This window comes from Phaethon aethereus (genome assembly GCF_964289735.1).
Source record: "Phaethon aethereus genome assembly, chromosome: 20".
In the NCBI taxonomy this organism is placed as follows: Eukaryota; Metazoa; Chordata; class Aves; order Phaethontiformes; family Phaethontidae; genus Phaethon; species Phaethon aethereus.
The window spans coordinates 8,187,815-8,214,031 of NC_138596.1; the positions used below are offsets into that span (position 1 = coordinate 8,187,815).

At 55.6% G+C, this 26,217-nt stretch overlaps 1 protein-coding gene across 1 annotated transcript; it reads right to left on the reverse strand.

Annotated features, from left to right (window-relative positions):
* Positions 1 to 957: 957 nt before the first annotated feature.
* Positions 958 to 26,217, reverse strand: RALGDS (ral guanine nucleotide dissociation stimulator; the record flags this gene model as incomplete). Its single annotated transcript, XM_082009167.1, has 18 exons — positions 958 to 1,745; positions 1,952 to 2,066; positions 2,211 to 2,570; positions 2,794 to 2,995; positions 3,150 to 3,245; positions 3,433 to 3,554; positions 3,797 to 3,829; positions 4,120 to 4,206; positions 4,304 to 4,381; positions 5,081 to 5,165; positions 5,529 to 5,632; positions 5,762 to 5,977; positions 6,135 to 6,256; positions 6,651 to 6,844; positions 7,019 to 7,093; positions 7,484 to 7,677; positions 8,233 to 8,343; positions 26,035 to 26,217. 18 exons carry the CDS (start codon positions 26,215 to 26,217, stop codon positions 1,570 to 1,572), a joined length of 2,553 nt encoding a protein of 850 aa, XP_081865293.1. The 3' UTR covers positions 958 to 1,569.

Here is a 26,217-nt window from a genome sequence, read left to right on the forward strand (position 1 = left end):
CCCAAGCACAGCTGTGCAGCATTGCTGCATCCCCAGGCACTGCCCAGGCCCCTCTCCTGGAGCCGGGCAAGGTGCCGCACCCGCAAGGCAGCACGGACAGACAGGTAACAGAAAAGATGTGCAGAAAGGAAGCACTTAAAAAAAAAAAAAAAAAAAAAAAAAAGAGGGATGGAGCCAGGAGCAAAAAAAAGGTCCCCCTTGGGTTAGTGTTTCCTACAGTGATTAAAACAAGCTTTTCTGCCCCTGCTCAAGTGACTAGTGGTACAGAAAAAGGGAGGGGGGAGCAAGCAGCATCTGCACCCCACAAGCACGGCAGAGCAACACTGCTGCTGCCAGCTTCCCTCCCAGCAGCCTTAAATAACCAGGGTGGGGAGAGGAGAGGGACTGGGCTGCAGGGCAGAGGGAGGCTGGATTAGTAAAATGTACAAGTTCATCTCTTCTATTTACAACCAATAAATATTGCCCCCCCAAATCAGTAAACTTTTTTGTTTTATACAAAAAAAGTCTCATTGCTGCTTCTCCCATGGTCAGTGTTTGGAAAAAGTCTGGTTAAAGCCCAAGGTAAGTGGCACTTTCTGCAGGTCAGGTGGTGGCAGCCAGGGCACCCAGAGCACCCTGAGCTCTCCAGCTCCTCACCTGTGTGTGCAGACCCAAGGTCTCTATTTACACAAGTTTGAACCTAAATTCATTCTCCTCCTCCTCCGCATTAGGCTGGCAGCCCTGGGGGCACGGCCCAAAGCTTCCCCTGCCGGTGGAAGAGACACTGGCGTTTGATCTTTGGTGCAAGTTTAATAGCGGACTGTTGAGTCCAGCTGGAGGATGTGCTGGATCGGGGCGAGAAGCGAGACCACGCAGGCTTCCAGTCGTCAAGAGCACGAGGTGCCCACTCCATCATGGCATGGACACAGCCTTCCTCCACGGAGCTCCGAGCACCGGTGCAGGGCTGCATCCTTTCCAGCTTGCCTCCCAGCCTGGGGCGTCCGCAGCTTCTCTCAAAGGAAGGAGAGGCAGAGATGCCCAGTGGTAGGGATGCCAGTTATCCCAGGAAGGATGTGGAGGTAAAACACCACCAGGAAAGCCGGGAAGGAGAGCACCCCACCATGTGAGAGGCTTTTCAGCCCCAGGGTGATGGCTCATGCTCTGCTCCTTGTGAACGGCCCCTCTGCGAGTCACTGCTCCCCGGCTTGCTTGGACACAAGGCACCTACGGCAGAGGCGGGCTCCAGCTCTGGGCTGGCTGGTGGCTGGACTAGTGTCGCACCGTGGAAGGTTAATAAAAAAAAGAAAAGAAAAGAAAAGGAGATATCCCCCCCCTCCCCCCCCTCGCTGCCTTCCTGTGTAGAAAAAAAAAGACCTGATTGAAACGGGAGCTTGTGCAGAGAGAGGCGGAGGCCGGCACTGGTTGCCAAAGCGCCCCGGCTCTCAGTGCAGGAGCGAGATGCACGGCCGTCCCCCGTGGGCAAGGGTCGCTCCTCTCGCCGTGCCAAGCAGCACAAGGACCGGCCGCAGCCGAGCTCAGAGCAGCCTGCCCCCAAGGCCCCGTCGGTGATGGGTGGCAGTGGGGCTGAGGCTAGAAGATGCCTTTGGCAATCTTCAGGCCTTTCTGCTTCATCCTGGGCAGGGTGGAGCTGGAGCCGTGCTTGATCTTCACCCCCTTGGAGAAGCCCCGCTTCTTGAGCACGAAGTCATAGTTGGCGGCAGAGTTCATGGCGTAGAAGACATTGGCATTGTCAGGGATCTTCAGCTCTGGAAATGAACAAAGGTGAGGGTCAGTCAGGCATCCTGTCCCTGAAAGGGGCCCAGAGTGGGGCTGAGAGTTGTTCCCGGGTGCTGGGATCCCTCTGCTGTCACCTCCCAGCCTTGCTCCAACCTGCTGCTGCCCAGGCTGCAGCACCATGTGGCTGGCGGGGGATGCAGCCCCCCCGGGAAGCCCCCCTCACCCCAGCACACACCTCTCTCCTCCGAGATGATCTGAACGAGCTCATAGTCTTCAGGCCGGTCCCCGTCCAAGTTGTGTTTGGCCATGGCCTTGCGAATAACGACTGGGGTCTTATCCTGGCTCGTCACCTGTGAGCACAGAGCGTTATTAACCAGGGAGTTCAAAACACTGCAAAGCCTCCCAATACTCTCTCCTCCCCAAATGGGCCATGCCCACATCCGAGCAGGGCGAGCCGCCCCTCCCCGGCATCAGCGCGGGTGCCCCGTGCTAACCAGGATGCTCTTGTACATGTTGCCGTTGTCCACAGCCAGGCTGACGCGGATGATACAGCAGTCATCGACCTGCTGGTTGTAGAGGGGCAGCGAGAGGGAGGAGTAGCTGGAGATGCCGGAGACCGAGCGCTTGTGGGTGCGGGAGGCCGTCACCGGCGTGGATGAGACGGAAGAGGACGAGGCACTGCTGGAGCCCGAGCCAATGCCCGACGTATCCAGGGAGGAGAGGGAGGTGGATTCCCAGAACTGGAGGGCAGGGAGGAGAGGGGATGCGGAGGACACAGTGGTTTTAGCTTCTCCATCGGCCACAGACGGGGCGTACCAGCGCTGGGGGAGGGAGGCCAGAGGAATCTCACTGACCTGTGACAACGGGGGACCGACACGACTACAGCCACTGGAGGTGCGAGGGCCCTGCCACGCTGCTGGAGCAGCAAGGGGCAGGGGCCTCCCTAGCCCCAGCAGGTCAGAAACAGCCCCCAGGACCCCCACCCATTCCCCCCAGCACCGGGGCAGAGGTGGGGCAGTCCCCACACGACGGCCACACCTGCCTCCAGAGACCCAGACCCCACCAGCTGCTCCATACCTTCTTCTCCTGGCAGTCAGGGGACTCGGGAATGAAGCTGATGTTGATCTCCTCCACGTCAGAGCTGCTGGAGCCGGCGGAGGTGACGCTCACAGAGTCGGTGGCATCCCCACTGCACAGGTACTGCCCACACTTGAGCTGGTCGAAGGATTTCGAGTGGGAGCTGCCGCTGGCACAGGGCTCGGTGCTTGGTGGCTGCCGGCTGCCAAGAGAGACACAGGGCAGGTGAGAAGGGAGCAGAACGAGGGAACGTTCGGCTGGCAGGACAGCAGCCACCCCAGCCCGGTGCTCTGCAATGCACAGCCAGAGACACCCCACGCTGGCCCCCGCCTCCAGCCCGCATCCCACAGACTCACTCGCTCCATCGCTTGATGATGCCCGTGTTTTTCTTCGCCTTCAACGTGTTGCTGGCTGACTCTGACAGTGGCTCGATCTCGCATGATAGCCCGTAGCTGGGAGAGGAGAGATGAGGGTGTGAGCCCTCTCTGCTGCCGTGGCGAGCACCGTGCCGGCAGGGCGAGGGAGGCGCAGCAGGGAGCGGAGCTCGGGGCAGCTGCTGCTCAGCAGCTGGAGGAGATGAGTGGTGGGACCTCTTGATGCACTGGCGGCAGCAAGGCCCCAGACCCTGCTCAGGCTCACCTCTCGGCCTCGCTGAGCCGCTCCAGGCTATGGAACCAGTCCACAAACTGGTCCTCCTGTGTGAAGCTGTAGTTGTTGCAGGCCGACTGAAGCAGCTTGATCTGGGCAATGACTTCAAACTCCTGCAGCAAATGGAAGCTGTGAGACCAGACCTGTTTTCCAGCCCCAGCCTCCTCCACAAACAGCCCAGCGCCACTCACGGAGGCAGATATGAAGGACTAGAATCCCCCTCCCCAAAAAACAAAGAACATGACAGCAAAAAAGGAGAGGGATCAACCCCAACGAGACTGGCGCAACCTGGAGTTGCACCAAATCAGCTTCCTCCCTCCGCCCCGCGGTGCTGCTGCCAGAGCAAAGCCCTCACCTTCCTTCTCTTCTCAAAGTTGATCAGCCCGCCCTGGAAAAGAAGGAGCCGAATGTCAGTGTGGGGCAGGCAGAAGAATATTGCTCCCACCCCTCCCTGCCCACCGGCTCGCTGCCACTGCAGCGTGGGCATCCCTGCCAAAGGGCAGCGCAGGAGCAGCCCACTTCCGTGGGCTGACAGAGGTGGATGTGCAGTGTCGGATATAGGACGCGCAGGATGCAGTGTCAGATACAGGACGCATGGGGGACCAGCCCTCCATTTATCAGCCCAGGCTCTGGGGCGGCTGTGCGGAGGAAGGAGAGGATAGAGATGGAGGTACATACATCCAGGAAATCCTTCATGGCGGTGTCAAGCATGACCAGGTCCGTAAGGAAGGTGCCAAGGTAGGGGATGGTGCCCTGCATCACACCCTGCAGAGACAGAAGGGACAGCGGGGTCAGCAGAGAGCGGGGACCAGCCCAGGCAGCCGCTGGGAAGGGGGCATGGGGGCAGCCGTGCCAGACTCACCATCTCTCGCTGCTGCTGCTGCCGCTTCTGAGCCCTCTTGGGGTTGATCTCCAAGGTGGCAAATTTGGACGTGCCCTCCTGGATGGTGGGAAGAGGTGAGGATCAGCGCAGGTGGGAAACTGCACTAGTAGATGAGCTAAAATTCACCCCTGCTTTTATCGGTACAACTTTCCTTGTAGAGGGAAAGAGGGATGAGGGGCAGAGGAGGAAATCACAGCTGAGCTTCACCACTCACAGGGAGGAGAGGCTTAGTGAATAGGAACTGCTGCTCCCATTTCCAGCTCTCCATAAATAGCTCCTCAATGGCATGTTTTGTTCCCCTTTAGATCTTGTGTCCTTTCAGCCCCCAAACTGGAGCTAGGCTGGGAAGCTGCAGAAAGTCTCCATGGGGAAGAAGGACATTTTTGCTGCAGCCTGTCACAAACCCTACAACCCCACTTGAAATCAAGAGGACTTTGCACTGGGCTGTTAAAATGCAGCTGCCTCTGGGGAGAAGCCGTCACCTGGTGCACTGGATCCTATCCCACTGGTTATCTCCGCTTGCCGAATTTCTCTGTGAGCTTCAGGCAATGATGACTTTTCGGCAGAGAAATAGAAAGCCCAGTCTGGTCCAGATATCCCTGCCCTGCTCCTCAGATTCAGCAGGCCCTGCCTGCACCCCTGCCTGCAACCCTGGCAGCATTGCCAGAGCTTCAGCCTGGTAGCTGGAACAACAGGGGAATTTCTGCCAGCATCAGCTGCCAGAGACAGGGCAATGCGGGTGCCGCTTCCCCATACCTTGATGAGAAGCTCCCGGCTCAGCGAGTGGTTGTTCTCATCGGAGAAGATCTCTGAGAGTTCATGGAAAGTGCGGAAGCTCTCCCTGCTCAGGGGAAAACACAAGGGGAAAGTCAGCAGCGGTGCCACCCTGGGGTCTCCTCCTTGCGCTGTCTTCTGCTCACCCAAATGATCCCAGCTATGCTCACAGCTCTAGCAGGGCCTTGCTTTTTGGGGGCTATTCCAGGGTGTTTTGCATGGAAAGGAGGAGGATGTGATAGGGCTTTTATTTCCTCACCCTCCTTAGATTCCCTGACACCTTATACTGGTCCCTGGGTTTTGGGCACACTCAAAGAGGCAATGCTGGAGCTGAGATAATCCCATCTATACATTCATGGGCCACAGCCACAGCACAACCTCCCCCTTTAAACCTCCCCGCAGCTGCAGGAGCCCAGCAGGTGCTGCTTACCGAAGGACCTCGTCCCAGGTCTTCTTCAGCCGGTGAACAGCGTTGCACTGCAGAGCCGAGAGGATGGCTCGGAGGGAGGAGAAGTTCTTCAGGATGCGGCACTCCTGGGAGCAGACAAGGAGATGACAGGACACAGCGTTAAAGAAAGCCCAGGGATCTGCTGGGATTCGCACACCGCAAAACCTCAGCCCTGGGCCAAGGAGGGAGGCGAGTGGGATGGCAGGCCGTCCTACCCGAGCCACTTCGATCCACCGCTCCACCACTTTAGCCCGCTGCTGTGGCTTCAGGGACCGGTCTCCGAGACACGTGGCAATGACACAGTTGGCCACGCTATTGAACTGCGAGACCGTGGCACGGATGGTGGGTGCCAGGTGCTCTTTGCCCTTCTTGTCTCGCTGGGACCAGATGCAGCCCAGGCAGTGGTAAGGCACCACTTTCTTAAACAGCTCCTGGAAGATAAAGGGATGGAGATGGGTCTCTTTCAGGTCCTCAGGAATGGAACAGGCCAGGAGGAAACGGTGGAAGGGAAGAGACAGGCCTGTGCCCAGAGCAGCAGATAGCAGGCAGGCAGAGCACCACTGACCCGGACATCAAATGAATACTCACAGCATCCATCAGCGTGAACTGTTCTGCCACCATCTCTGGGGAGAAGGAGAGGAAATCCGGCTTCCCGTCCCCAACCCCGTTCTCCTCCACCAGCTGGAAGGTGCAGCTGCCGTGGTCCACTGCTGTGAGAGACAGCGCAAAGCTGAGCGCTGCAGCGCTGTCGCAAGCCGGGGCCCACGCCGACCCATGCCAGACCCCTGCAGACACCCACATCCCACCTCCCAGGCTCTTAATTCCCATCTGGCTTCACACCTTGAGAAACGAGGCTCAGATAAAAGGATGGTAATTTTAAACCTGGACACAAGTGTCTGCAGAGGATTAAAGGCAGATTAGCTAATCCACTTAGAAATCCCACTTCTGGTACAGTTGGATTAACTTCCTGATATACCTCCATGTAAATGCAGGCAGCGTTTATGAAGGTTCAGCAGAGTTTTGGAGACCCTTGATGCCAACCAAGTAGCACTCTCTCCACCTGCAGCCCCAAATGGCCCCCCACAAGTGGGGAAAGGACCCCACCTTCCGCCTCGGACTCGCTCTGCTCTTGCTGCTGGAACTGGGCCAGCAGGATGCGGGCTCGGCGCTCCAGGTCGGAGCCAGGGATGTTGTGGCGCACGTAGGAGATGAGCTGCTTGAGGCAGGTGAAGTCCGGGGGCTTGCGGAAGTCCTCTGAGTACTGGTCCAGCCAGGCACCCAGGATGGAGGAGATGGTGCTGCAGGGAGGGGAGAAACACAGGCAAGCCTGCGTAAGAACTGGGTGCACCTGCGTGCACCCGCACGAGCCCCAAGCACCAGGAGCACCCCTGGGACAACACATCCCTTTGTACGAGAAACACAAGAGCTATCACCAGAGCCACCCATCTTGTTCACCCACAGTGCAGACTTACTTCTTGAGCTCCATCCTCTCATCCACAGCGTGCCTGGCATGGTCCCCGTTCGCCTGCACATGGAGTTTGCCGTACCTGGTGGGGCACAGCGAGGACGCAGTGAGCATCCTGGACTCCGCTGTGTCTCTCTTCTCTCCCCACATCACCCCCAGCTCTGCCAGGGGGTTGGGATGAACCTCTCATGCACTGTCCAGCTCCCCCCAGTTTGCCATGGCCCTTGTGTTATGGGAAGAGGGAAGCAGCCAGCACCGGCCACCTCCCAGCAGGGTACCCGCTGGAATGGCTCCAGCTCACTGGGAGGTTGTGTCCTCCCTGTCCTGCCCCAAAACCTTCATGCTGATGGGGCTGGAAGAAGCCCATCAGCCTTCCAAGGCACAGCAGCAGAAGATGCTGAGGCACTCCTGGCCAAGGGGGCTCAAACTCTGGCCACCCCCAGCTGCGTTTTGGGGCTCAGGGCAGCCTCACCTGTTAAGCAGCAGGTCCAGCACTTGCTTGGTGGTGGCGAAGGCCCGGTAAGTGCACAGGAAGATGGTGACGTAGGTGGAGTCATTGCCCTTGAAGGCTGAGACCAGGTACTCCACCAGCTTCTCCAAGGTCCCAGCTTTTATCGTCCGCACCTTACAGGTTTCGTAGAGGTTTAAGGCCGACTCATTCTCAAACTGCCAGGACAAGAGCAGAAGTCAGTGGGCTGGGTGAAAACAGACACGTTCAGGTGCAATGCGGTCCCACCAGCTTTGCAAGCAGTTTTTGGGTCTAGGCTGGGACCACGGACCCCCTACAGTGCCTGGGGCTCTCGTGATGGGCCTGGGGAAAGGGAAGCTGGGGTCTCCTCCAACACCGAATACCAGCAGCTCAACTGAGAAGACTTGAGCATTTGGGAAATCCCAGGAAAGGCCTCAAGGTTGCCGAAATCTAGATGCAAATGAGGGTTCCTCTATTGTGCAAAATGGAGCTTCAGATTGCTTCCCCTGTGACCCTTGCCGTGGGGCAGAGGCCAGCCGGTGCTCCTATACCCCTGCTCCCAAATAAGTACATGATTCCCAGACAAGGCTTGGAAGGAGCCCCCTGGACAGGAGCGTATAGGGGAGCAAGAAGAGGGCAGGACATGGGCTGGTAGAGACCCTGCCAAGCCCTGACTTCAGGTCACCATGTCTCAGGCAGGGAAACATCTGAAAACACGCCATGGTGGGAGGCTGGCAGAGCCCCCAGCTTACCCCCAGCCATCGCTGCCCTTTGTTGGCCGTGTGATGGAGCTGCACTTTCCGGAGCGATATGCTGTAGATCACGCCATCCTCCAGCTCTTCTCCGATCTCCTGTGTGGAGCTCTGCGCAAGAGGAGAAGATACACAATGAGATAAGGAGGGTGAAGCATGACAGAGGTGCTCTTGCGGGCTCGTACGAGGCATCTCAGCAAGCCAAAAGCAACAGCCGGCAGGCAGCGAGAGTCTCCCTCATCTGCTCAGAAATGCAAACCGGGCGACACCAGTCTGCACAGCCAGCTTAACCCTGGGCCCACCGGAGCCTGCACACAGGCAGAGACAAGACTTCTGGAAGCTGCTCTCGGTCTGCTCCATGTCCCCTGCCTCTGCATCTCAGCCCTTCTGCAAAGCGAGGCTGCACCAGCGCCGGGTGCCGGGCAGAGCAGGGAGCACTCGCCAGGCAGCCGGGGGGCAGGTGGCAGCACACCCCCGTACCCAGCCCCGGCTGCTTCCCCCTCCCCAAGCCTTTGCCTTTCCCGTAAGGTGACGCTGCTGCCCGGTCTGACCGTAATCTCGGTAATCTGCCCCTGCAGCAACTGAGCACCTCGGCGCAACTTCGGCAATAAATAATAACCGTGCAGCCAAGCCGCCCACGAGCTTTGGCAGCGCTGGCCACACACACAAGGCAGAAGTCCAAGGGAGAAGCTCAAAGCTGGGGGGAAACCTTGGGGAGCGGCACCGGGGAGGGCTCAGGCACAGCCGGGACAGGTCCCTGCACCCCTGGGGACACGCATCTCCGGGCCACAGCCCAACGCAGCTATGAGGCTCACGTTTCTGCTCTGGGGAGATGAAGACCATCTAAAGATTTGGTGAGGAAAGAGGGGATGCGTCTTGGGGCAGGTCCCCAGGCACACGCCTGCCGCAGTTCTCCCAGCCCCACGTGCCAATGCAGGGCTAGGCAGCAGCTCCAGCCCCACAAGAATAATTCAGTTCCCTCCCCCTTCTCTCTCACCATGCTCTGCTGAGTCAGCGCCTCTCTTAAGAAGATTTATTCAGATCCTTTTAAACACCGCGGGGATCTCCCCTGCCCTCCATCCCCCACGCCAAATGGCAGGACACGGTGTAACACGTGGCAAAACCCACTGCTCACCAGATGGGGAGAAAATGCCCGAAAGCAATAAGCTGGTTAGCAGGGGGAGGTGACCACGCGCTGGAGCGCAGGGGCTTGAGGACAAGTCCCCCCTGCGTAACACGCTGCTAGCCAGGGGCCAGAGCCAGCCCGCAGCTCTCCCTGCAATCTGCCTCTTAGGACCACAAAAGCCCCCAAGCAATGGCACAACGCAGGGCTCGCCGGGGACGAAGGTGCCGTGGGGCGGCCCAGGACGGAGCCGCAGGAGCGCCGCTGCTCCCTGCAGATATCCCCCTCCCAAACTGCTCCCCACGAACATGGGAACAGCCGTAGCCGGGGCCCCAGCTTCAGACCATGCTGCACATTGAGAGATGCTGAGCGGACAGCACCGAACACAACCCCGAGCCAACATACCGAACGTGCACCTAACATGCTCTTGGACCACCACCCTTCATCAGCAGCATCACAGCAGCAGTCACTGTGCTGTTATCGTACCCTGCTCGAGTCAAGTGCTGTTATTAGCAAGGAATTAAGGCAGGGAACAGCAGCCGGCTCAAAGAGTACAGGGAAAACTCTAAAAAGCCTTTCATTCATGGTTGTAATGAATGAGGACAGAGGATCCCCCTGGGCAGGGTTACTGGACTTCTTCCTCACTTTCTGATCAACCTGCTCTTCTCACTTCATGCCAGACTATCAAGAGGTTTGGTTGGCTGAAGCTCGAGGGGTCGCAAGGCTCCTAACTACGGCTGTGCTGTGAACATCAGAAGTCTTTCCTGGGGTGCAGTCGCTTCCAGACCAACCCCGACAGCACCCACACAGGCGGTGGACAGACAGACATCCTTCTGGACACCTGCATCAAGTCTCCCTGTTGTTCTTTGCTCTGGGATAAATTATAGCATAAATTTACATTCAAGTATAAACAGGTCTGAATTTCAAGAATAGAAAAGGCAGCCACCAGCACGGCATGCCCTGCGCCTTCCTAGACAGCGTGACACGAAAATACATCTCCCTCCTGCCTCAGTGAATCTCCCAGGCTGATGGTGCTGGCTGCTGCGGGTACTGTAGATCTGACCCCAGCTTTCCCCCAATTTATCTGGCCCAGGCCCAGGCAGGCTGGCAGCCCTGAGCCCCCACGGCTGGCACCACCCAGCCCAAACACCGCCAGGGTTGTGAACATGCCCCTGAGCCCACCCCAACACCCTGCTCCTCTGCAGCCCCACGTCACGTCCGCGCTGGGAACCATGCCAGAGCGGCCACCCATGACATTGGGCCCGGTGCAGGGAAGACGAAGCTGTTTAAACACATCAGTGAGGGGAAGGTGAGCTTGGTATGTAGCTAAAGGACCGGCAGCAGAGAGAGCGGGGCTTCTCCCCATCACCTCTCCATCTCTGCACCAAAAGCTCACAGGAACGAGGTGCTCCTATGCCACGTGAGTCACCCCCAACCCCAAAAGCAGTGATGCCTTAGCTGGGGATCGGAGGGACTGGCACAACCTCAGGAGACAGCTGCTAGCACTGCTAAAGCCTTGCGTCCGCCCTAGATCGGCCACCTACAGTGATGGCACCCAACCTGAGCCCAAGTCAGCCAAGTTGTCTTTATGCTATATACCTATAGATGCAGTTTCCAACAACAAGAAAGAAAAACTGTGGGAAGTCTTCCCAGTTTGTCCACAGAGACCATCAGACCCTGGTGCCCACAGCTACGTGCCGTCTTCCGGAAGCAACAGCAGTAGATGCCTTGGGTGCGCAAGCCCGCTGCCCGAGGGGCAGTGACAGAGAAAGGGGATCACTACCAATGGTGCTTCACATCAGCTCTCCCGGGCTCTCTTCCAGCCTTTATCACCCAACCTGCAGGTCAGCCCTACCACACATCTTCCAGTTATTCTGACTTTGGGCTGGAGGAAAGCTCTGGGTCCAGCAGGACCAGTCCTCTGTAGTCTAACTGAGGAAAGAGATTTGGCGGGGCAGTGGTAAACCCCAGACACAAATATCAAGAAAAATCAGATGCTTGCTGAGATGCAATTAAATTAATAAAGAAATCAAATCATATGGGAGGACAAAATGTCCCAGGATCAATCCATGAATCATTGGCAGCTGCTGTGCAACTACAGTGGAAAGTATTGCCATAATCATGCAGGGGTTTTCACTCCGTATTTTGTGTCGCGTGCAGAGGATACATCCAATTTTGATGTGCGTAGAAGCAAATTTCATTTCCTTCCCATATTCAAGACTGTCAGATTCATTCATTTTTTGTGTTGCTGACTTGTGCGATATCCCCCAAGGTTCCCCCTTTACAAACCACACACGAAGTATGCAGCTTCCCAGCGGTCTTCAGCCAGCCTCATGCCAAGAGCCAGGCGAGCTGCTACACTGGTACATTTTAAAATTTGGCTATTTATATTCTGCGTGAGCTTCCTCTTTCCTACCACTGCTTCTCTAAGATGCTGATTGTGCATTCCACACACGTTGGTTAAAAACCAATGAAGCAAAAAGCAGCAGCAGGATGGAGCCAGTGAAATCCCACTCCAACACCTGCACCAAATGTACGTTTCTCCCTTTGCAGATGAGGAGACACAGGGTGGGAGCAGGGCTGGGAGAGACAAAACCTTGACCTGTGGCTTACGTACATGCTGGCCACCAAGAACGCTGCAATCTTAAGTCTGGCACTCACACCAGGATTTCCAGCAAGTCAACCAAAGATGAATGTCTTCAAAATGGTCTCCAAAGAGCTCTGACAGACAAGTGCTGCTAAATATTACTGCAACAGCTACTGCTCCCCGTTGCCTGCCCTACACATCTGCTGGAGTTTTCCGTCCCTCGTAGCAGACAGGAACACGAGTCAAGCCTCAGCCGGCACAACCGCAGCCCAGCACCCACACGCAAACCCTCCTTCACCAGTGGTTCAACCTGAATAACCGAGCACCGCACCATGGCAGAGATACAGGCAAACCTTCCGCTCACTGCATCGCGTTGGCAGAAGAGATGCATCCACCAGGCCCAGACAGCGCTTTAAACAGCTGCAACAAGATTCAGCAAAGGTTTCCCGTGAAAGCACTAACGTGAAGCACGTTGATGATTACAGCATTTGTGCCTTCCGCCAAACTCGTCTGGAGGGGACTCGGCACACCAGAAAGTGAGATCCGACGCATTTCAAGATGGGCACCAAGAAAGGGAAGACATAGAAAATGAACATTCGACCACGATTTCACCAGCTCAGTGTGCAGTCCTGCTCCTCTCCATACAGCAGGAAAAAGGCCTCTCGATGGAGGGGCACAAGCTAAAAACACATGTTTAATTTAGGGGTATCAGACACCCAATTCTGCAGAATCAGAGGCTTTTGCAAAAGCAGCCATAAGTGAACTCTGCAGGAGTTTGTCTCCTGAAATATGAAACTGGAGGTCTGCACCAGATGGCTTGCCTGGTTTTAGAGACTGCTTCTTCCAACCGCAGATAGCCCCAGGCTGCGCGAGCAGCGAGCTCCCCACCGATGGTTCAAAGCATTGGTGACTACACCGGGGAGGAATTCCTGCTCCGTGCAATAAACTCCTTTACTCTCTGGTGAATGTTCTAGTACATGGCGTGGTGTCGAACCCCACGTCTTCACACGGAGGTTTAATAACGAGCTGTAAGATGTAGCCAAGGTTCGCGAGCCTGGAGGAAGGGCTGCGGTGCGAGGCACCCTCGCAGGAGCCAGGCAGAGAGCACTTCAGCTCTTCTCGCTGGCTTAGGGGAGGGGAAAATGCAAAAGCCAAACAGCGAAGCAAAATATTGGCTAGGGATCTGCATTTTAGAACGTGTTTGAGATCAGTCACGAAGGTGATTTTAGTAAGACAGGAGCAAAGTACAGGATTAAGTGTGAGCATGACAGCATCGCTGCACGTTACACACAGACAATTACCCAATAATTACCAGGTCTTAAGAGCTCTGATCCCACGTGCCCTGGGTTAGTGCATTGGCCTCCAAAGACACAAAATAATGAACTGTTATTGGAAAAAGGTATTAATTTCAGCACACGTGGAAGAGGCAAAACTGCTTAAAGTGCTTTTACTGATGCTCCCTGGACAACAGCTGGTTTAAAGATCAAGATGTTCGCGTTACTCTGTTCCCTTTCAGCTGGGCTTCACAAAATGCCTGTTCTACAGACAAGCATAACATACCACCGAGAGTATCTTTGCACTGTGATTTCAAAGGGCAGCTGCTACCAGCCTCAAGAGAGAAGCAGACACTAACCCTGCCCGTGGGGAGCTGGGAACCTGCGCCTGCTGGGAATTAACAGTCTCGCTGGCTAACGAGACAAGAAAAGGCAGAGTTGAGCCTCAGAGACATCACCAGGAGTTTCTCATTGAAGCTCCGCATTTGCACAAGTTCGAAAGGACTTGATTAAAGCTGGTAAAGCCAGAAACAGAAAGTGGGGGTTTGGTCTTTACAATCCCCAGTCCCTTCTCAGAATAACCCTTTCCCCACCAGCAATGGGAAATGGGCCTTTCCAGAAACGAAAGAAACCGGCTCCACCAAGGACCACGTCCTCCATGGCTGACACAAGCCCCGAGTTAACTTTCGTTTCGCTCTCAGGAGCGAATCCCGAAGTCACGCAACGAACGGCAACGACTTTGGGGCCTCTTATGTAAACTGAAGCGTATGACATTATGTAAAAGGGAAGAGGAAAAAAGCCACCCACATCTAGTGAAAGGAAAACAACTGCAGTTCCGTGAACCAAAGATAAAGACCGCGAAAGCAGAAGTACCGTCTGTCCTACACATCCAAAATAAGCGCACGCAGCACAACGCCCTTCCTCACGGGGACTTCCAGGCAAAAAGCCCTGTGGTGGATGTTCCCCCACAGCTCTGCCGGTCGGGATCCTCCGCTCCTCACACTCATCGGCAGTTTCCTTTCCCCGGCCGCTCTCAGGAAGGCTACAGAGACTACCCAAAGCTAGCGAGGAAGCTGCTGAATATCCCCCATTTTCGGGGAAAGGAAAGGTGCCCCATGCTGGTGCCTGCCTACCCCAGTGACCCACGGCATGTGCTTTGGATTAGCAGCCCCACTGAGGGCAGGAGCAGTCTTGCTCCCAAACACCATCCCAGTGATGGCCGTGGTGGCACCGGGGTTCTCTCCAGACAATGCTGGCCTCGGGCAGGTTGATCTCCTGTTGTCTCCTTTCTCCCCGAGCCGTGTTCCCGATGCCGCTGCCGGAGTTCAAGTCGCCTGCCACAGCTCAGCTGCACCCGGCCCCTGCCCTGGGCACTGCCTCCGCACAGAGATGTGGGGCAGATGGACATGATTCCTCCGGGTTTCCTGCACTCTCTGCCTGCCTTCCTGCCTGCTCAGAGCCGCCTGAAACCAGGACCGATTCCAACAGCCCATTAAAACATAATAACAAAGAGGGAAACAGGAAGAGAATAGAAAAAGGGCCAGAAGCTAAACTTAAACCCACTATGAAAAGAGGGTGTTTTTGCCAGGACACCCAGACAGTGGTGACAGCTGAGAGCCTGTTCTCACCCCATCTGCTGCTGGGCTCTGCAGCCAGGCTTTCCTGACACCCTCAGCTCCACTTTTGCTCTGCTTCAGGTGTTTTAGCAGCAAAAGCTGCACCCAGTGCCCGCAGGGAACAGCCCCGAGCTGTGCAGCACCCAGCAGCATGTGCTCCCAGGGAGAAGGACAGGGCAGAGGGAGGGAGCACATCAGCCCACATCTGCCTCTTGTGGGGATTTTACACTTCCCCCCTCGGGGTCTGGGGCTGCCCGAGCCTGATGGCAGGTTTGATCCTGCATCCGTAACCCAGACGGGTTGGAGACAATATTCAAAGGCAGCCTTTGCCACCCTCGCGTCTTAGGAAGAAGAGAAAGCAGCGGCTGGCAGATCGGTTACAAAGGCATCTTGTGACTTGCAGGCAGTGAGTCAGTGGCTGGAGCGAGGATTAGGAGCTCAGCGCTCGTGTCCAGAAACGAGACACAGCAGATACACAGGATTCCTCACCCGTTTGCTTTTGTTTTGCTTTTAAAGAAAACCAAGAGCCTTCCCACACAATAGAAACTTTTTTGCTCATTTTATGGTCTGGAAATCAAGAGTCAAAGATCTGCAAAGACTCTCTGTACCCAGTCCTCGCCGCCAGGCCCCGATGCAGGGGGTGATGCAGGTGCTGGGGGATCGGCCTTGGAAGGAGAATTCCCAGGGAAAAAACAAGCTCCATCTGCAACTGGCAGTGCCAGAGATACCTGCTTGGCTCCAAAGCCTGCATTTCCTACACCCGGGAGTACAGAAGACTACCAGCACCTCTACCTAGACATTTCCACCCTATGCGAAAATGCCACCGAAGCAGGACTTCCCTCGTGTTTCCTACCAGGGGATGTGCTGGGATGGGCTCCCTTCGCAGGCTGCTGAAGGTTAGAAGAAAACTGAGTGCAGCAGGTTTTGCTTCCTCTCTAAGTTGATGGAAAAAAGATCCCGCCGACACAGCAGTTCTAGCTCTTGCTCCACAATCCTTAGCTTTGCGTTCGTGACCGCTTCGGTGTGCGTTTCGGCAGCATCCATGCTCAGCGCCAACGCCTACACAGGGTCAGGCTCACGTACGAGGGACGCAGCTGGCCTTCGCTTACAGAGCAATTGCTCTGCTACAAACTCGCCTACAGCCCGGAGGGTAATTACTGGAAGTGAAACCAGAACGACATGACTGGTGGCAACTGGTGTATAAAAAATTAATACGTATTGCTCTGTAAGGGTAAATAAAGATTGAGTAGTTCATAGTAAGTCATTTCATCTCAGAACAAAGGTCTGTATTTCACCAAGATGGAACAATCTGCAAGAAACATAACAGAAACAAGTTCAAAAATTGATTTTTTTTTTGTGTGTGTACAGTAGCACCTGTAAGTCACAGGCAACGTGACAGCTCTATAATGCCCTATCCAAATGCAAAGAAAAACACAGTGTGTGTCCCAAAGAGGTTACAGTTCAAGCCTGATCTAATGTGAGTCTATTGATTCCACTGCTGAAACAGGGCCCTTTTGCACCAAGTGTGTTATTTCTGCGGCAGCAAGAACTGACATATATCACAGAATCACAGAATCACTAGGTTGGAAAGGACCTTCAAGATCATCAAGTCCAACCATTAATCCAGCACTACCATGTCCCCTAAACCATGTCCTGAAGCGCCACATCCACACGTTTTTTGAACACTTCCAGGGATGGCGACTCCACCACCTCCCTGGGCAGCCTGTTCCAATGCCTGACCACCCTCTCGGTGAAGAAATTTGGAAAGGTCAGCATTCAGAGCCGACATACCTTGAAACCAATTGGTATGCTCTCTCCTGAAATGCCAGTTATGTCTTAACACACGTTAACCAGAACACAAAGACTTGCTCGTTGTTGCAACTCCAGGGCAATGCTCGTCCCTTGCATGTACCATGCAAGCTAGTGAGCTCATCTATCCCAAAAGTCAAGTCTTTACGTTCTCAGCAACACAAAGCCTCGAATAAATATTCTCCTGCTCTCAGCTCATAGCCCACGTGCCAGTCCAAACAGCCAAAAAATTAATTTGAAGAAGTATCACCTGCTCTAAAACCATCTGCTTTTGCCAGACCTCCCCCTTGCCCCCGGCACGTACATGACCCACATGTACGAAGCGCACACCTCGGCACAGACCTGCGGCACGGGCAAGGCACGTGGGATATGCAGAAAGTGCAAAGCAACGACCATGGCTCCAGCAAACGCCAGGCATAAAACAGCCCAGAGTCAGGAAGCGGCTTTCAGCCCCTCGTGCCATGCTGAACCATCCCACTGGCTCCACGCCGACATTCCCAGGGAGTTTTGCCACACACCGTTCCCGAGCAGCCTGGAGAAGCTGTAAATGGCTGCCTATGCAGTAACTCACCTGCTATAGCTTACAGAGGGAAAAAGAAAGCAGAGCCCTATCTTTTTGTACTTTTGAAGGTGCACAGATTGGGGTGGACAAATTGGAGGCTGCCCAAAAGCCACGGCCCTGTCTGGCTGCAGTCTGGGTTACAGTAACTGCGCCATCACCCTTCATTTCAATTTGAACAAGGTTAATTTCGATTTAGCTCAGTCACATCCGTAGCGTAGATAAAGCTGAACCAAAATAAGCCCTCGTGAAATAAATGTGTCCACCCATGTATTTACACTGCCTTACATCAACTTACGTTCCCTCCATTAAAGCTGGTGCAATTGAAGCGTGGGCAAACCCGACAAGCCCAGACCTCTTGGGCCCCCCTCCCCAAATCCGATTGCCCCAGCTTGCGCAAAGGAGGATGCCTGGGGGGCTCCGGATGCCCCCAGCCCACTCTGACCCCAGAGCAGGGCAGGCTCGGGCACTCTCCCAGCTCGGTTCAATGCCGCCACTGTGCTCCTCGGGGCCGGAGCGGGGCTCGCGGTGCCGGTGGCACAGGAATGGCCTCGCCGGATGGCTCGCCCTTTGTGTGCGTGTCTGCATCAGGGTGACCCAGTAAACAGCTGAAGCAGAGAAAATGCAGGAACAATCCAGTGCAGGGAGGCAGCGAGGGGCTGCCAGTGAAAGGACGGGAGGAATAAATGCGAGCCTTTGTTCTCCGGCCGTGCCCCTCGCGCCTGACTCCCACCCCGGCCGGGATGACGTAGGACGCCTCCATTTGCTGCCGGCATGCTTCCCGGGCCGCCCTGCGCAAAGGTCCGGGCTGAGCCCGTCTCGTCCCAGCCTCCTCCTGACACCCACAGCCCCAGCACGTCTCAGGCCATCCCCTTCGCTCTGGGGAAGGGCTGGGAGAGATTCTCCTCTTGGATGGTCCCCCCTACTTGTTCCCCTCCCTGGGGCGCCTGTGGGAAGCTGGAAGAGAAAGCACTTCTGCTTTGTAATCAAGAAAATCTCACCTTCAGAGCATTACTTAAATAGGTGTCAACGAGGCAGGAGGTGCTATATAAGCAGGTGAGGAGGCAGGAGTCAACAAGCCGACACCTGGGGGGCCTGTAATCAGGATGCTCAGTCAACTAAGTCCAATTTCCACAGCTGAAGCAACTGGGAGCTTAAGTTTAATCGGCACCTTTGGGGCGAAAACAATTTGGGGAGGGGGGGGAGAATCCAGCTGTTGTCAAGTGCCTGAACACGCAGGCTGAGAGCTCGGGCAGCGAGGTTTGGACCTAGGCCCTGCCCCGAGAGCTGGGTGTGCCGGATCCTGCACATCCAGAGGGTGGGGAGCGGCCGTGGTACGAGGAGCACGGGTGTCCACGCAGGGCACGGGCAGCCGGGGTGGTGGGATGAATTCCCTCCCTGGACCCTCAGCACTGCACTTGTAGGTGCAGGTCCTGCCATGGACCGTGTCCAAGCATCAGCCACAGCGGGACCCACTCCATCAGCTGTTAGCCAGACCGGCGGGGGTGGCAGGGAGACAGCAGGCAGCTTCACACAGGGTTACTCCATTTCCCCACCTACCCTGATTCAACACAGATGTTTGGGACCATGCTTTCTCCCACTGTTTAAGACACAGCCCTTTTCCAGCGATTGCTGATGACGAAGGCGTACCAGTGTCTGCGGCAGCACACCTGCATCTGCTCGGGGGCACCGGGTGTCGGGATTTCAGCCTGGCACTGGGTCACCGCAGGCAAGCATTCCCTCGCGTTACTAGAGCTCTTTCACGGCAGGTAAAAGGCCACGCAAGGAAGCCGGCTCCTCCTGGCCACGGCACTTTGGTGAGCCGGTACAGGCATGCTCCCACCCTCACTGGTCTGTTCCTGCCACCCGGCTCCGTTCATCCCCTGGGATCACCGACCGTAGGTGAGCATCCCTGCAGCTCACCCTCCCATTTAAAGTTATTTTGGGGGACAAATCCTGGGATACCCAAAAAAGCCAATGTGCACAACGACCACGGGGCAGCCTCAGTGTGAAGAGGGCTTCCCTGGCTCCCTTCCTTTGACACTGCCTGGACTAAGACGGGTCAAGCCTCAAACAGCCCCATCCTCCCAGAGCTCAGTTTTGCTGAGGAACATGCTGAAATCTGTGGGAATGAGGACTGGGAGAGATGGGGTTTGTGGGATACCCCCCCCAAAGAAGCACCTCAGGGAATAAGTGTTTGTTATGACACCAGCATGAGCCATAGCTACGCTCTGAGTCACCCCCAGCGCGCTGCGAGGGAGGGACCAGCCTGGCCTGTCTTGATGCCAGTTCTCACTGTCGCAACCGGGACTGAATCTAGTAAACCGCATTGTCTAGAAATCCAGTGATCACAGTTGACGGTCACCAGCAACGGGCACCGCCGCCACGTTGCTCAGCGTAGAGATCCAGCCAAGGAGTCCCCATCAGCAGAACTGCAGCTGGGACCAAAGAAAAAAGAATCAAAAGCAAACAAGTAGAAACATTTGGAGAAAAGCTGGGTTGCTCTAAGGTGATAAACCAAACCAAGCATTAGCCTTGCTCTGAAAAGTCTGCTGTGATTGTGGGGGTTGCAGCGTGGGAGGAATGGGGGTGACACCATCAACCCCAGTTAACACTCCCATGTCCTCCAGTGCCCGCAGCTCACTGGCTCCACTGCTGCTCCAACGCACGGAGTGAGACCTCGCCAGCAGCAGGCCACCAGCTGAGCCTAAAAAGGCAAGTGTCTTTGAGCAAAATCTTGGGGGTTTTGGCCTAAACTGGAAGGTGAGGTCCCGAACCACACGAAGGTGTGCGCTTCAGCGGCCTTGTTCACTTCCCCCAGCTGAGTTTTGGCCCTGCCAGTCTCAGGCAACATGCTTTGCTTTGCCCAGCTTGGCTAAACGATGGTTTCCTGAAGTTAGTTCCAACTCTGAGAAGCCAACCCAAACCAAACACATCATTTCACAAACGAAAACACCGGCTTGAGCAGGGAGCCTAGCACAGGCTCTCAGCTTGCAAGTCTCCATGGAGATCCGACCACTGCAAAGAGCAGGGAAAGGTTGTGTGGTTTTGCTCCATCACATGAAAAGAAGTTCTGGTAAGACGGGTAGCGAGCCCTTTGAAAAGCAGGTTTCTACACAGGCCCTCGCTCAGCTGCTGTTTGTTAAAGTGTGGTTAGCAGAAAGAAAAGCCGCTCTAAAAATAATGCCTCAGCATTCCAGATGAAGTTGCCTCCGACAAGTTTCCTCTCCAATCTGCTCTGTTTGCAAGTCAAAACAACTTTGTTCCTCCCCTGTCAGCTCGGAGGACTTGGCTAGTGCCTGGCAGCGGGAGCCATCTCCGTCGACCCCGGGGCTCGCCAGGCAGCTGTGCCCACTGGCCCCGCTGCACAGGCACTCAGCACCCCACGTGCGGAGCGGGAAGACGCCCTTCCCCGTTCCAGAGTATTTCTGACAGCAGGGCTCATCGAAATACCAACTGTGTAATGAAAACAAACTCGCTGCCGTCGAGCTATGCAAGTGAAACAGGCCACGCATGTGCCTCTGCGTGTGCTTAATCTCCACCGACATTTAGCTGTCACATAACTACTGACCCTCAGGTATGTTAAAGAGGAACTCTCAGCAGTTACCTAATGCGGGAGCGCTGCCCTGTAGGAACCTGTACCAACACAGCCCCGGGAACAGAACCAAACTTTAAGTGATTATTTGCATAACATCATAAAAACAAAACACGCAAAATCAGGTGGAGAGGGACAGAGGTTTTAGGTGCTGCAGAGTCGCCGTTTCGCTGCGCCGAAGGAAACTGGTGTTTGCTCACTGCAGCCCACGCAACGGCATGGCCCACGCAGAGATTTAGGAAAGGGCTTTCCTGTCGCCTCTGGGAGAGCTATTCCCAGGTGTTAAAAGAACAAAAGGCCCATCCACAAAAACCCTTCTGCAAAGATCACACATGAGCAAAGCCTCTCCTGCGCTAGCCGGCAGCGTGTGTTCAGAGCAGGCTCGCCGGGCAGCACCCTTGCACCTCTGCCCCTGCTCCCATCCCCTGCCCGTGTCTCCGTTCAGGCGGCCAGCCTGCGAGGCAGAGCCCGGCGAGCGGCTGGGATTGCCCCACGCCAGCTCAGCGCTCCCTTTCCCTAACGACTCAGGAGCAAAGTCCAAATGCATCTTTGCCAGAGCTCCATAAGCCAGGAGGGCTGGGGCTGCTGCGACGTGCGGGTGAGTCCCACACGGGGACAGGATGAGACAAACCGACAACTGAAGTAGCCCAACAGCTCAATCCTTCCCTTGCTGCCAGTTTTCCCAGGCAGGCATGCTCCAGCTGCAGGCTGCGATACAGCTTCGGTGTGATGCTTAACAGGTCTCCCTGGACACCAGCTCCCTCCTCGTAAGAGCCCTCACACCAGCCTCATCTTTCAGCCTACAGATGTTTCTTGCTGTAGAATGAAGGTCCCACAGACTCCCGCAGCAAACACGACACACTTCGCACGAGCCACAGATGCTGCTGTTGGGTCTAACCCAGCACCACACGTGGATAAGCAAATTAATCTATGGAGGGTATGAGCCCTACGACTCAACTCTTTCTCCCCAAGGCCCAAGTAATGCTTCAAATCCCAACTGCCCTCATCCAGACCCTGCAGGTGCCATCCCACCAAAGCAGTGTACAAGCACTGACCTGCCACGAGCTGTGCTGGAGCCCCTCGGGCCCCCCGCCAGCAGCTCGGCCAGCTTTGTGTCCAAATCCCGCTCCTTAGCAACGGCATTTTTTCCCCCTCTCTGCTGGGTCCGTGGGAGATGAAGAAATATTTGAGAACTGAAACAGCCCTGCTGCAAGTATATATTCAAATAAAAGGACCACAGCCGCTTGAAAGCCAGTCACGAGGCAGCTCTGGAGATAACAGCATTAGAGAAAGTACAAAGAGGGGATGCCCAGCCTTTAAATGTGGTGTAGAGTGACCTAAATAAGCTCTCTGCTCCTTCAATTACATGGCCCTTGGGGGACAGAGCGTCTGGCAATTAGAGAGACGGAAAGGGTCATGGAGGAGCTGCGAGTAGTGAAGCCCTTCCTACAGCCAGACCAACTCAGGTGGCCCTAAAACCAGGCCATGCTCTGTCCCTGACTGTGGGGTGGTCACAGCCAACCCCTCAGCTCCAAAACAGCAGTGTTGGCTAAGCGAGACCCATCCCCGCAGGTACAGCTGGCTTGATGCTCTTTTTGCCCATTGCACCCCAAACCCCGGCACAGGGAAGCGTGGAAATCTTCCAAGACCGCATTTAGTTGCCCTGCCCAGCAATTCCACCTTGCTAGCTAGAAAATTGTTGGCCGCAGCAGAGCAATAGTGTGATCTGGGGGCCCCTGAAGCACCCTGAGCTGCAGCATGGGACCTCCTGCCTCCCCTGTTGCAGGGAGCCCCGGGAGCGAAACCGAGGTGCGGGGGTGGCTGGGGTGCGGCTTTGCCCATCCAGCCGGCGGATAAACAAAGATTTCAATTTCCAGGGCTGCCAGTCTGGTACTAAATCCACTAAAACCTCAGTGAGATCCCAGTACTGGAGGGTTTCCCACCCCTATGGAAACATGGCACAGCAGCCTCTGAGTAACACGATCCTTATACAAACACATTTAGAAAGCGCTCTCTGGCTTCTCTCTAACCATATCAAATAATAATAAAAAAATCCCTCCCACCTCTGTTATTCCCATCCTGCAGCAGCCACCAACAATCAGTACCTAGGCCTGCTCCTGGCCTCACTGCCGGCTCCAAACCCTTCTGGGAGGGAGCCAGAAGGCAGGTCCCCATCCAAGAAACACCAACAGATGATGTTCATCTGGCAAATTGCAAGGGGCATATCAGGTTGTACCTGGGGGAGAACAAGCTGGGAGAAAAGGATCTTCTTCCAAAGGCACCATAGGAAGCTAAAAGAAAATGGCTTTTAAGAGATATCTTTGCCCCTCCCTTGCCTCCTTCCTGGCTGTAAAGAACAAGCACTGACCTTCAAGGCATCTGGGCTGAGCAATTCTAGTTTTTGAGCATGTGTTTAGCAACTGAAAATCTCCTAATTATTCGGAAAACAAATAGAGCGAGAATAGCAAGGACACCAGCTTTTTTGATATGCATCAGCCCAGCCACTTGTCTAGAGGTTCAGAAACTTCAACCTCAGGAAAGTTTCAGTCTGTGTCATCTGCAGTGGTGTTTATGGCCCACTTGTCCAACAAGGACTAGGAGGAGGGCCACCAAATTCACTTTGTGGCTGCCACTGGACAGGAAGGATTGACACTCGCTGCTGATTTAGGATGGACTGGAACTGGAGAGGTCAAAGCAAAAGGTCTGCAAAGCTGCTCTGTTGATCCCTCGCTTGAGACAGTCAGTTTAAATTTTCCATTCCCTGTGGTTAAAATCACGGTGAGAACACTTGGCAACACGTGGCCATGAGACCTCGAGTAGAACCTCAAAGCGATGCTTGGATGACCGACACGGCTGCTGCGGGATACAGGCAAAGGTCTGCCCTGCTGACATCCGCAGGGGCTCAGCCGAGGAGCGGAAAACGAGATCTGCATTCCCCGCAACCTGCCCAGCAGCTTTCCAGGGATCCTCTATTCCCTGTGGGACCAGACTAGCTGTCCCACAAGCTGGCACAGCTCCAGCGAAACCAGCTCTGTCCCAGCGTGGGGGACACGCCGAGCCTGGGAAACACAACTCCTGTGGCGGAGGCGGCAGTCCCAGGCTCCCACCGGAGACCCGGGGACGGTGGCAGCACTGCGGGGCTGTTAACGGGAGTTAGCAAAACACTTACGGTCTCCAGTGTTTTTCTCATTCAAATAATCTGTCTTCCCCTGCCAGCGTGCATCTTTGCAGAGTAACTCTACCCGAGGATTATAACCAAACCAGGCTGCTGCCAGGACAGTTGTCACAACACTGACACTAATTTTTTTTCCTTTCCCCAAGCCGTGCACTGTAATGCCAGCAAGCACATCCCTCCTGGCACGGCTTAGTGAGCAATAGGGAGGCCCTCGCACAGGAACACGCCAGAGGTTAGTGGCTCTCTGAGCATCTCAAAGCTGCTCGGAAGGCAGCAGGTCACCCACCATATACCGCTCTGGGATTCACCTTTTCTCGCTGTCACTTGCAAATGGATGGTACAGAGAAAGGAGGAATTTGTCTGCAACTCGTTCAGGGCTGGGAGGCAAGCACAGGCAATCAGATGCCAGGACTGCGCTCGGACCATTACGCAGCACGGACCCATGTACAGCCCAGAGCACAAATCTAGGCAAAGACGACTTCGGAGGAGGTCTGGTGGGCAGTCGTGTCTCTGCGCTGCGCACAGGTGAGCGGGGGCTTGCTCAGGGCCAGCGGGGGCCATGCAAAGGCGCCTTCCGCCCCAGCGACCTCCTTTGCAGCCCCCATTGCCCGAGATGCTGCCAAACCCTCTCCTGATCTTCGGAGCCTCCTCCGTCCGGGGTGCATGGGGGCTCACATGTGCCAGGCAGCCTCTCCCCTGGGGTGAGAGCAGCACGCTGCATCACCCCCTCTTTTCCTCCCCACTCCTCTTGCTCTCCCTGCCAAAAGCACGGCCCCTCGGCCTCCCGGAGCGCGGAGGGCCGGAGAGGCTGGACTTCCTGCCAGGCATAACACGAACCAGATGATGTACTCCAAACAATGTCAGTACGCCCACCCCCAGGAGAGAGAAGCAGGGAGGGGAAAGGGGGGAAAATAAGCTGGATGGAGCTTTCATGAACTCTCGGCAGAGCTGATGAGTCCCTGCCATCAGGCCAGAGGTGAACCGATACAGCCGGAGCCCGAGATAATCCCTTCCCGTCTGTCGCTGACCAACACTTTCCATCACAGGTTATGGGGTTGATCGTTTAGCGCTGGGAGAAGGAGCCATCTGCCCCTGAAACTCTGGCTGCCCTCCACGGATATCTGCACGGTAACCCAAAAGGTTTTAGTGGCGATTCCCTCCCCTCCGCCAGCCCTCTCCAGCGGGAAGCATCCAGAGCGGAGCAGCACATCTGCAGCTGGCTCCAAATCCCAGCAAAGCCAGACTTGCTGACCCTTGTTGATATTAACCCTTGCACCACCAGCGCACCACGCAGGCCAGCCGTCAAAGCACCACCTCTGAACACCAAAACCTTCCTCCAGTTTCTGAGGTTCTCCCAACACACCGTTTGCTCAGAATCAATGACACTCCTGGTACGCTGAAGATGATTGTTCATTACTAAGAAAAAAGGCACAGCTCTGACTCAGATTATTTTGGGTGCCTCCACATGCAACTGCCATCAACAAACCACTCAGGCTGAGATCTCTAGGGGACCAGTCTGCCTCTGAACCGCCCAAAGTTGAATCCAAAGAACCACAAATATTTTGCATCCTCCAGCAAAGTCCTCCAGATGCCCGTAACCTTCCCAGAGGACACTTTTGTGGTTTGGACAAGACTGAAGCCTTAATAAGCAGCTCAAACCCAAGTAGACTCCTGCCTCCAGCAGCCAGAGTCTCAAATAAAATATTGAAAGCCCCCAGTTTTAGCAATCAGCCCCTTTCCCTGTTTGTCTTGAGGAAGAGCATCTCTTTGGTTTCTCCCAGCAGAGAGCATGGCAGCCTGCCTGCCAGTCAACAGCACAGGGACACACAGCAAAAAAACCAAGCAGGGGCACCTATTTATTGAATAAGATGAAACAGCACTATGCGTAGCGGTGCCCACAGCCATCCTCTTACCAAACTGCAGGCCGGCTTTGGCCAGGCTGCCAGCAAAGCAGAGAACCCCAAACTACAGACGTGCTCTGGGGCCCGCTCCATGCAGCGGGCTGAGCCTCTCAAACTCATCGCAGCAGTGACGCCCCCAACCACCCCCTACGCTCCCACTCACCTCCAAGGGCGGCAGGTCGGGGTCGAGCTGGGTGAAGCTGTGCAGCACCACGGGGCTGCTCTCCCCGGCCACCTCCAGCCTCACACCGCCCCAGAGGCTCCTGGCCCGCCGGCAGCCCTCGAACATCCTCTCGGGGGCGGGCGCGGCGGCATGGTGCGGCGGGGGGCGCCGGCGGCTCACCAT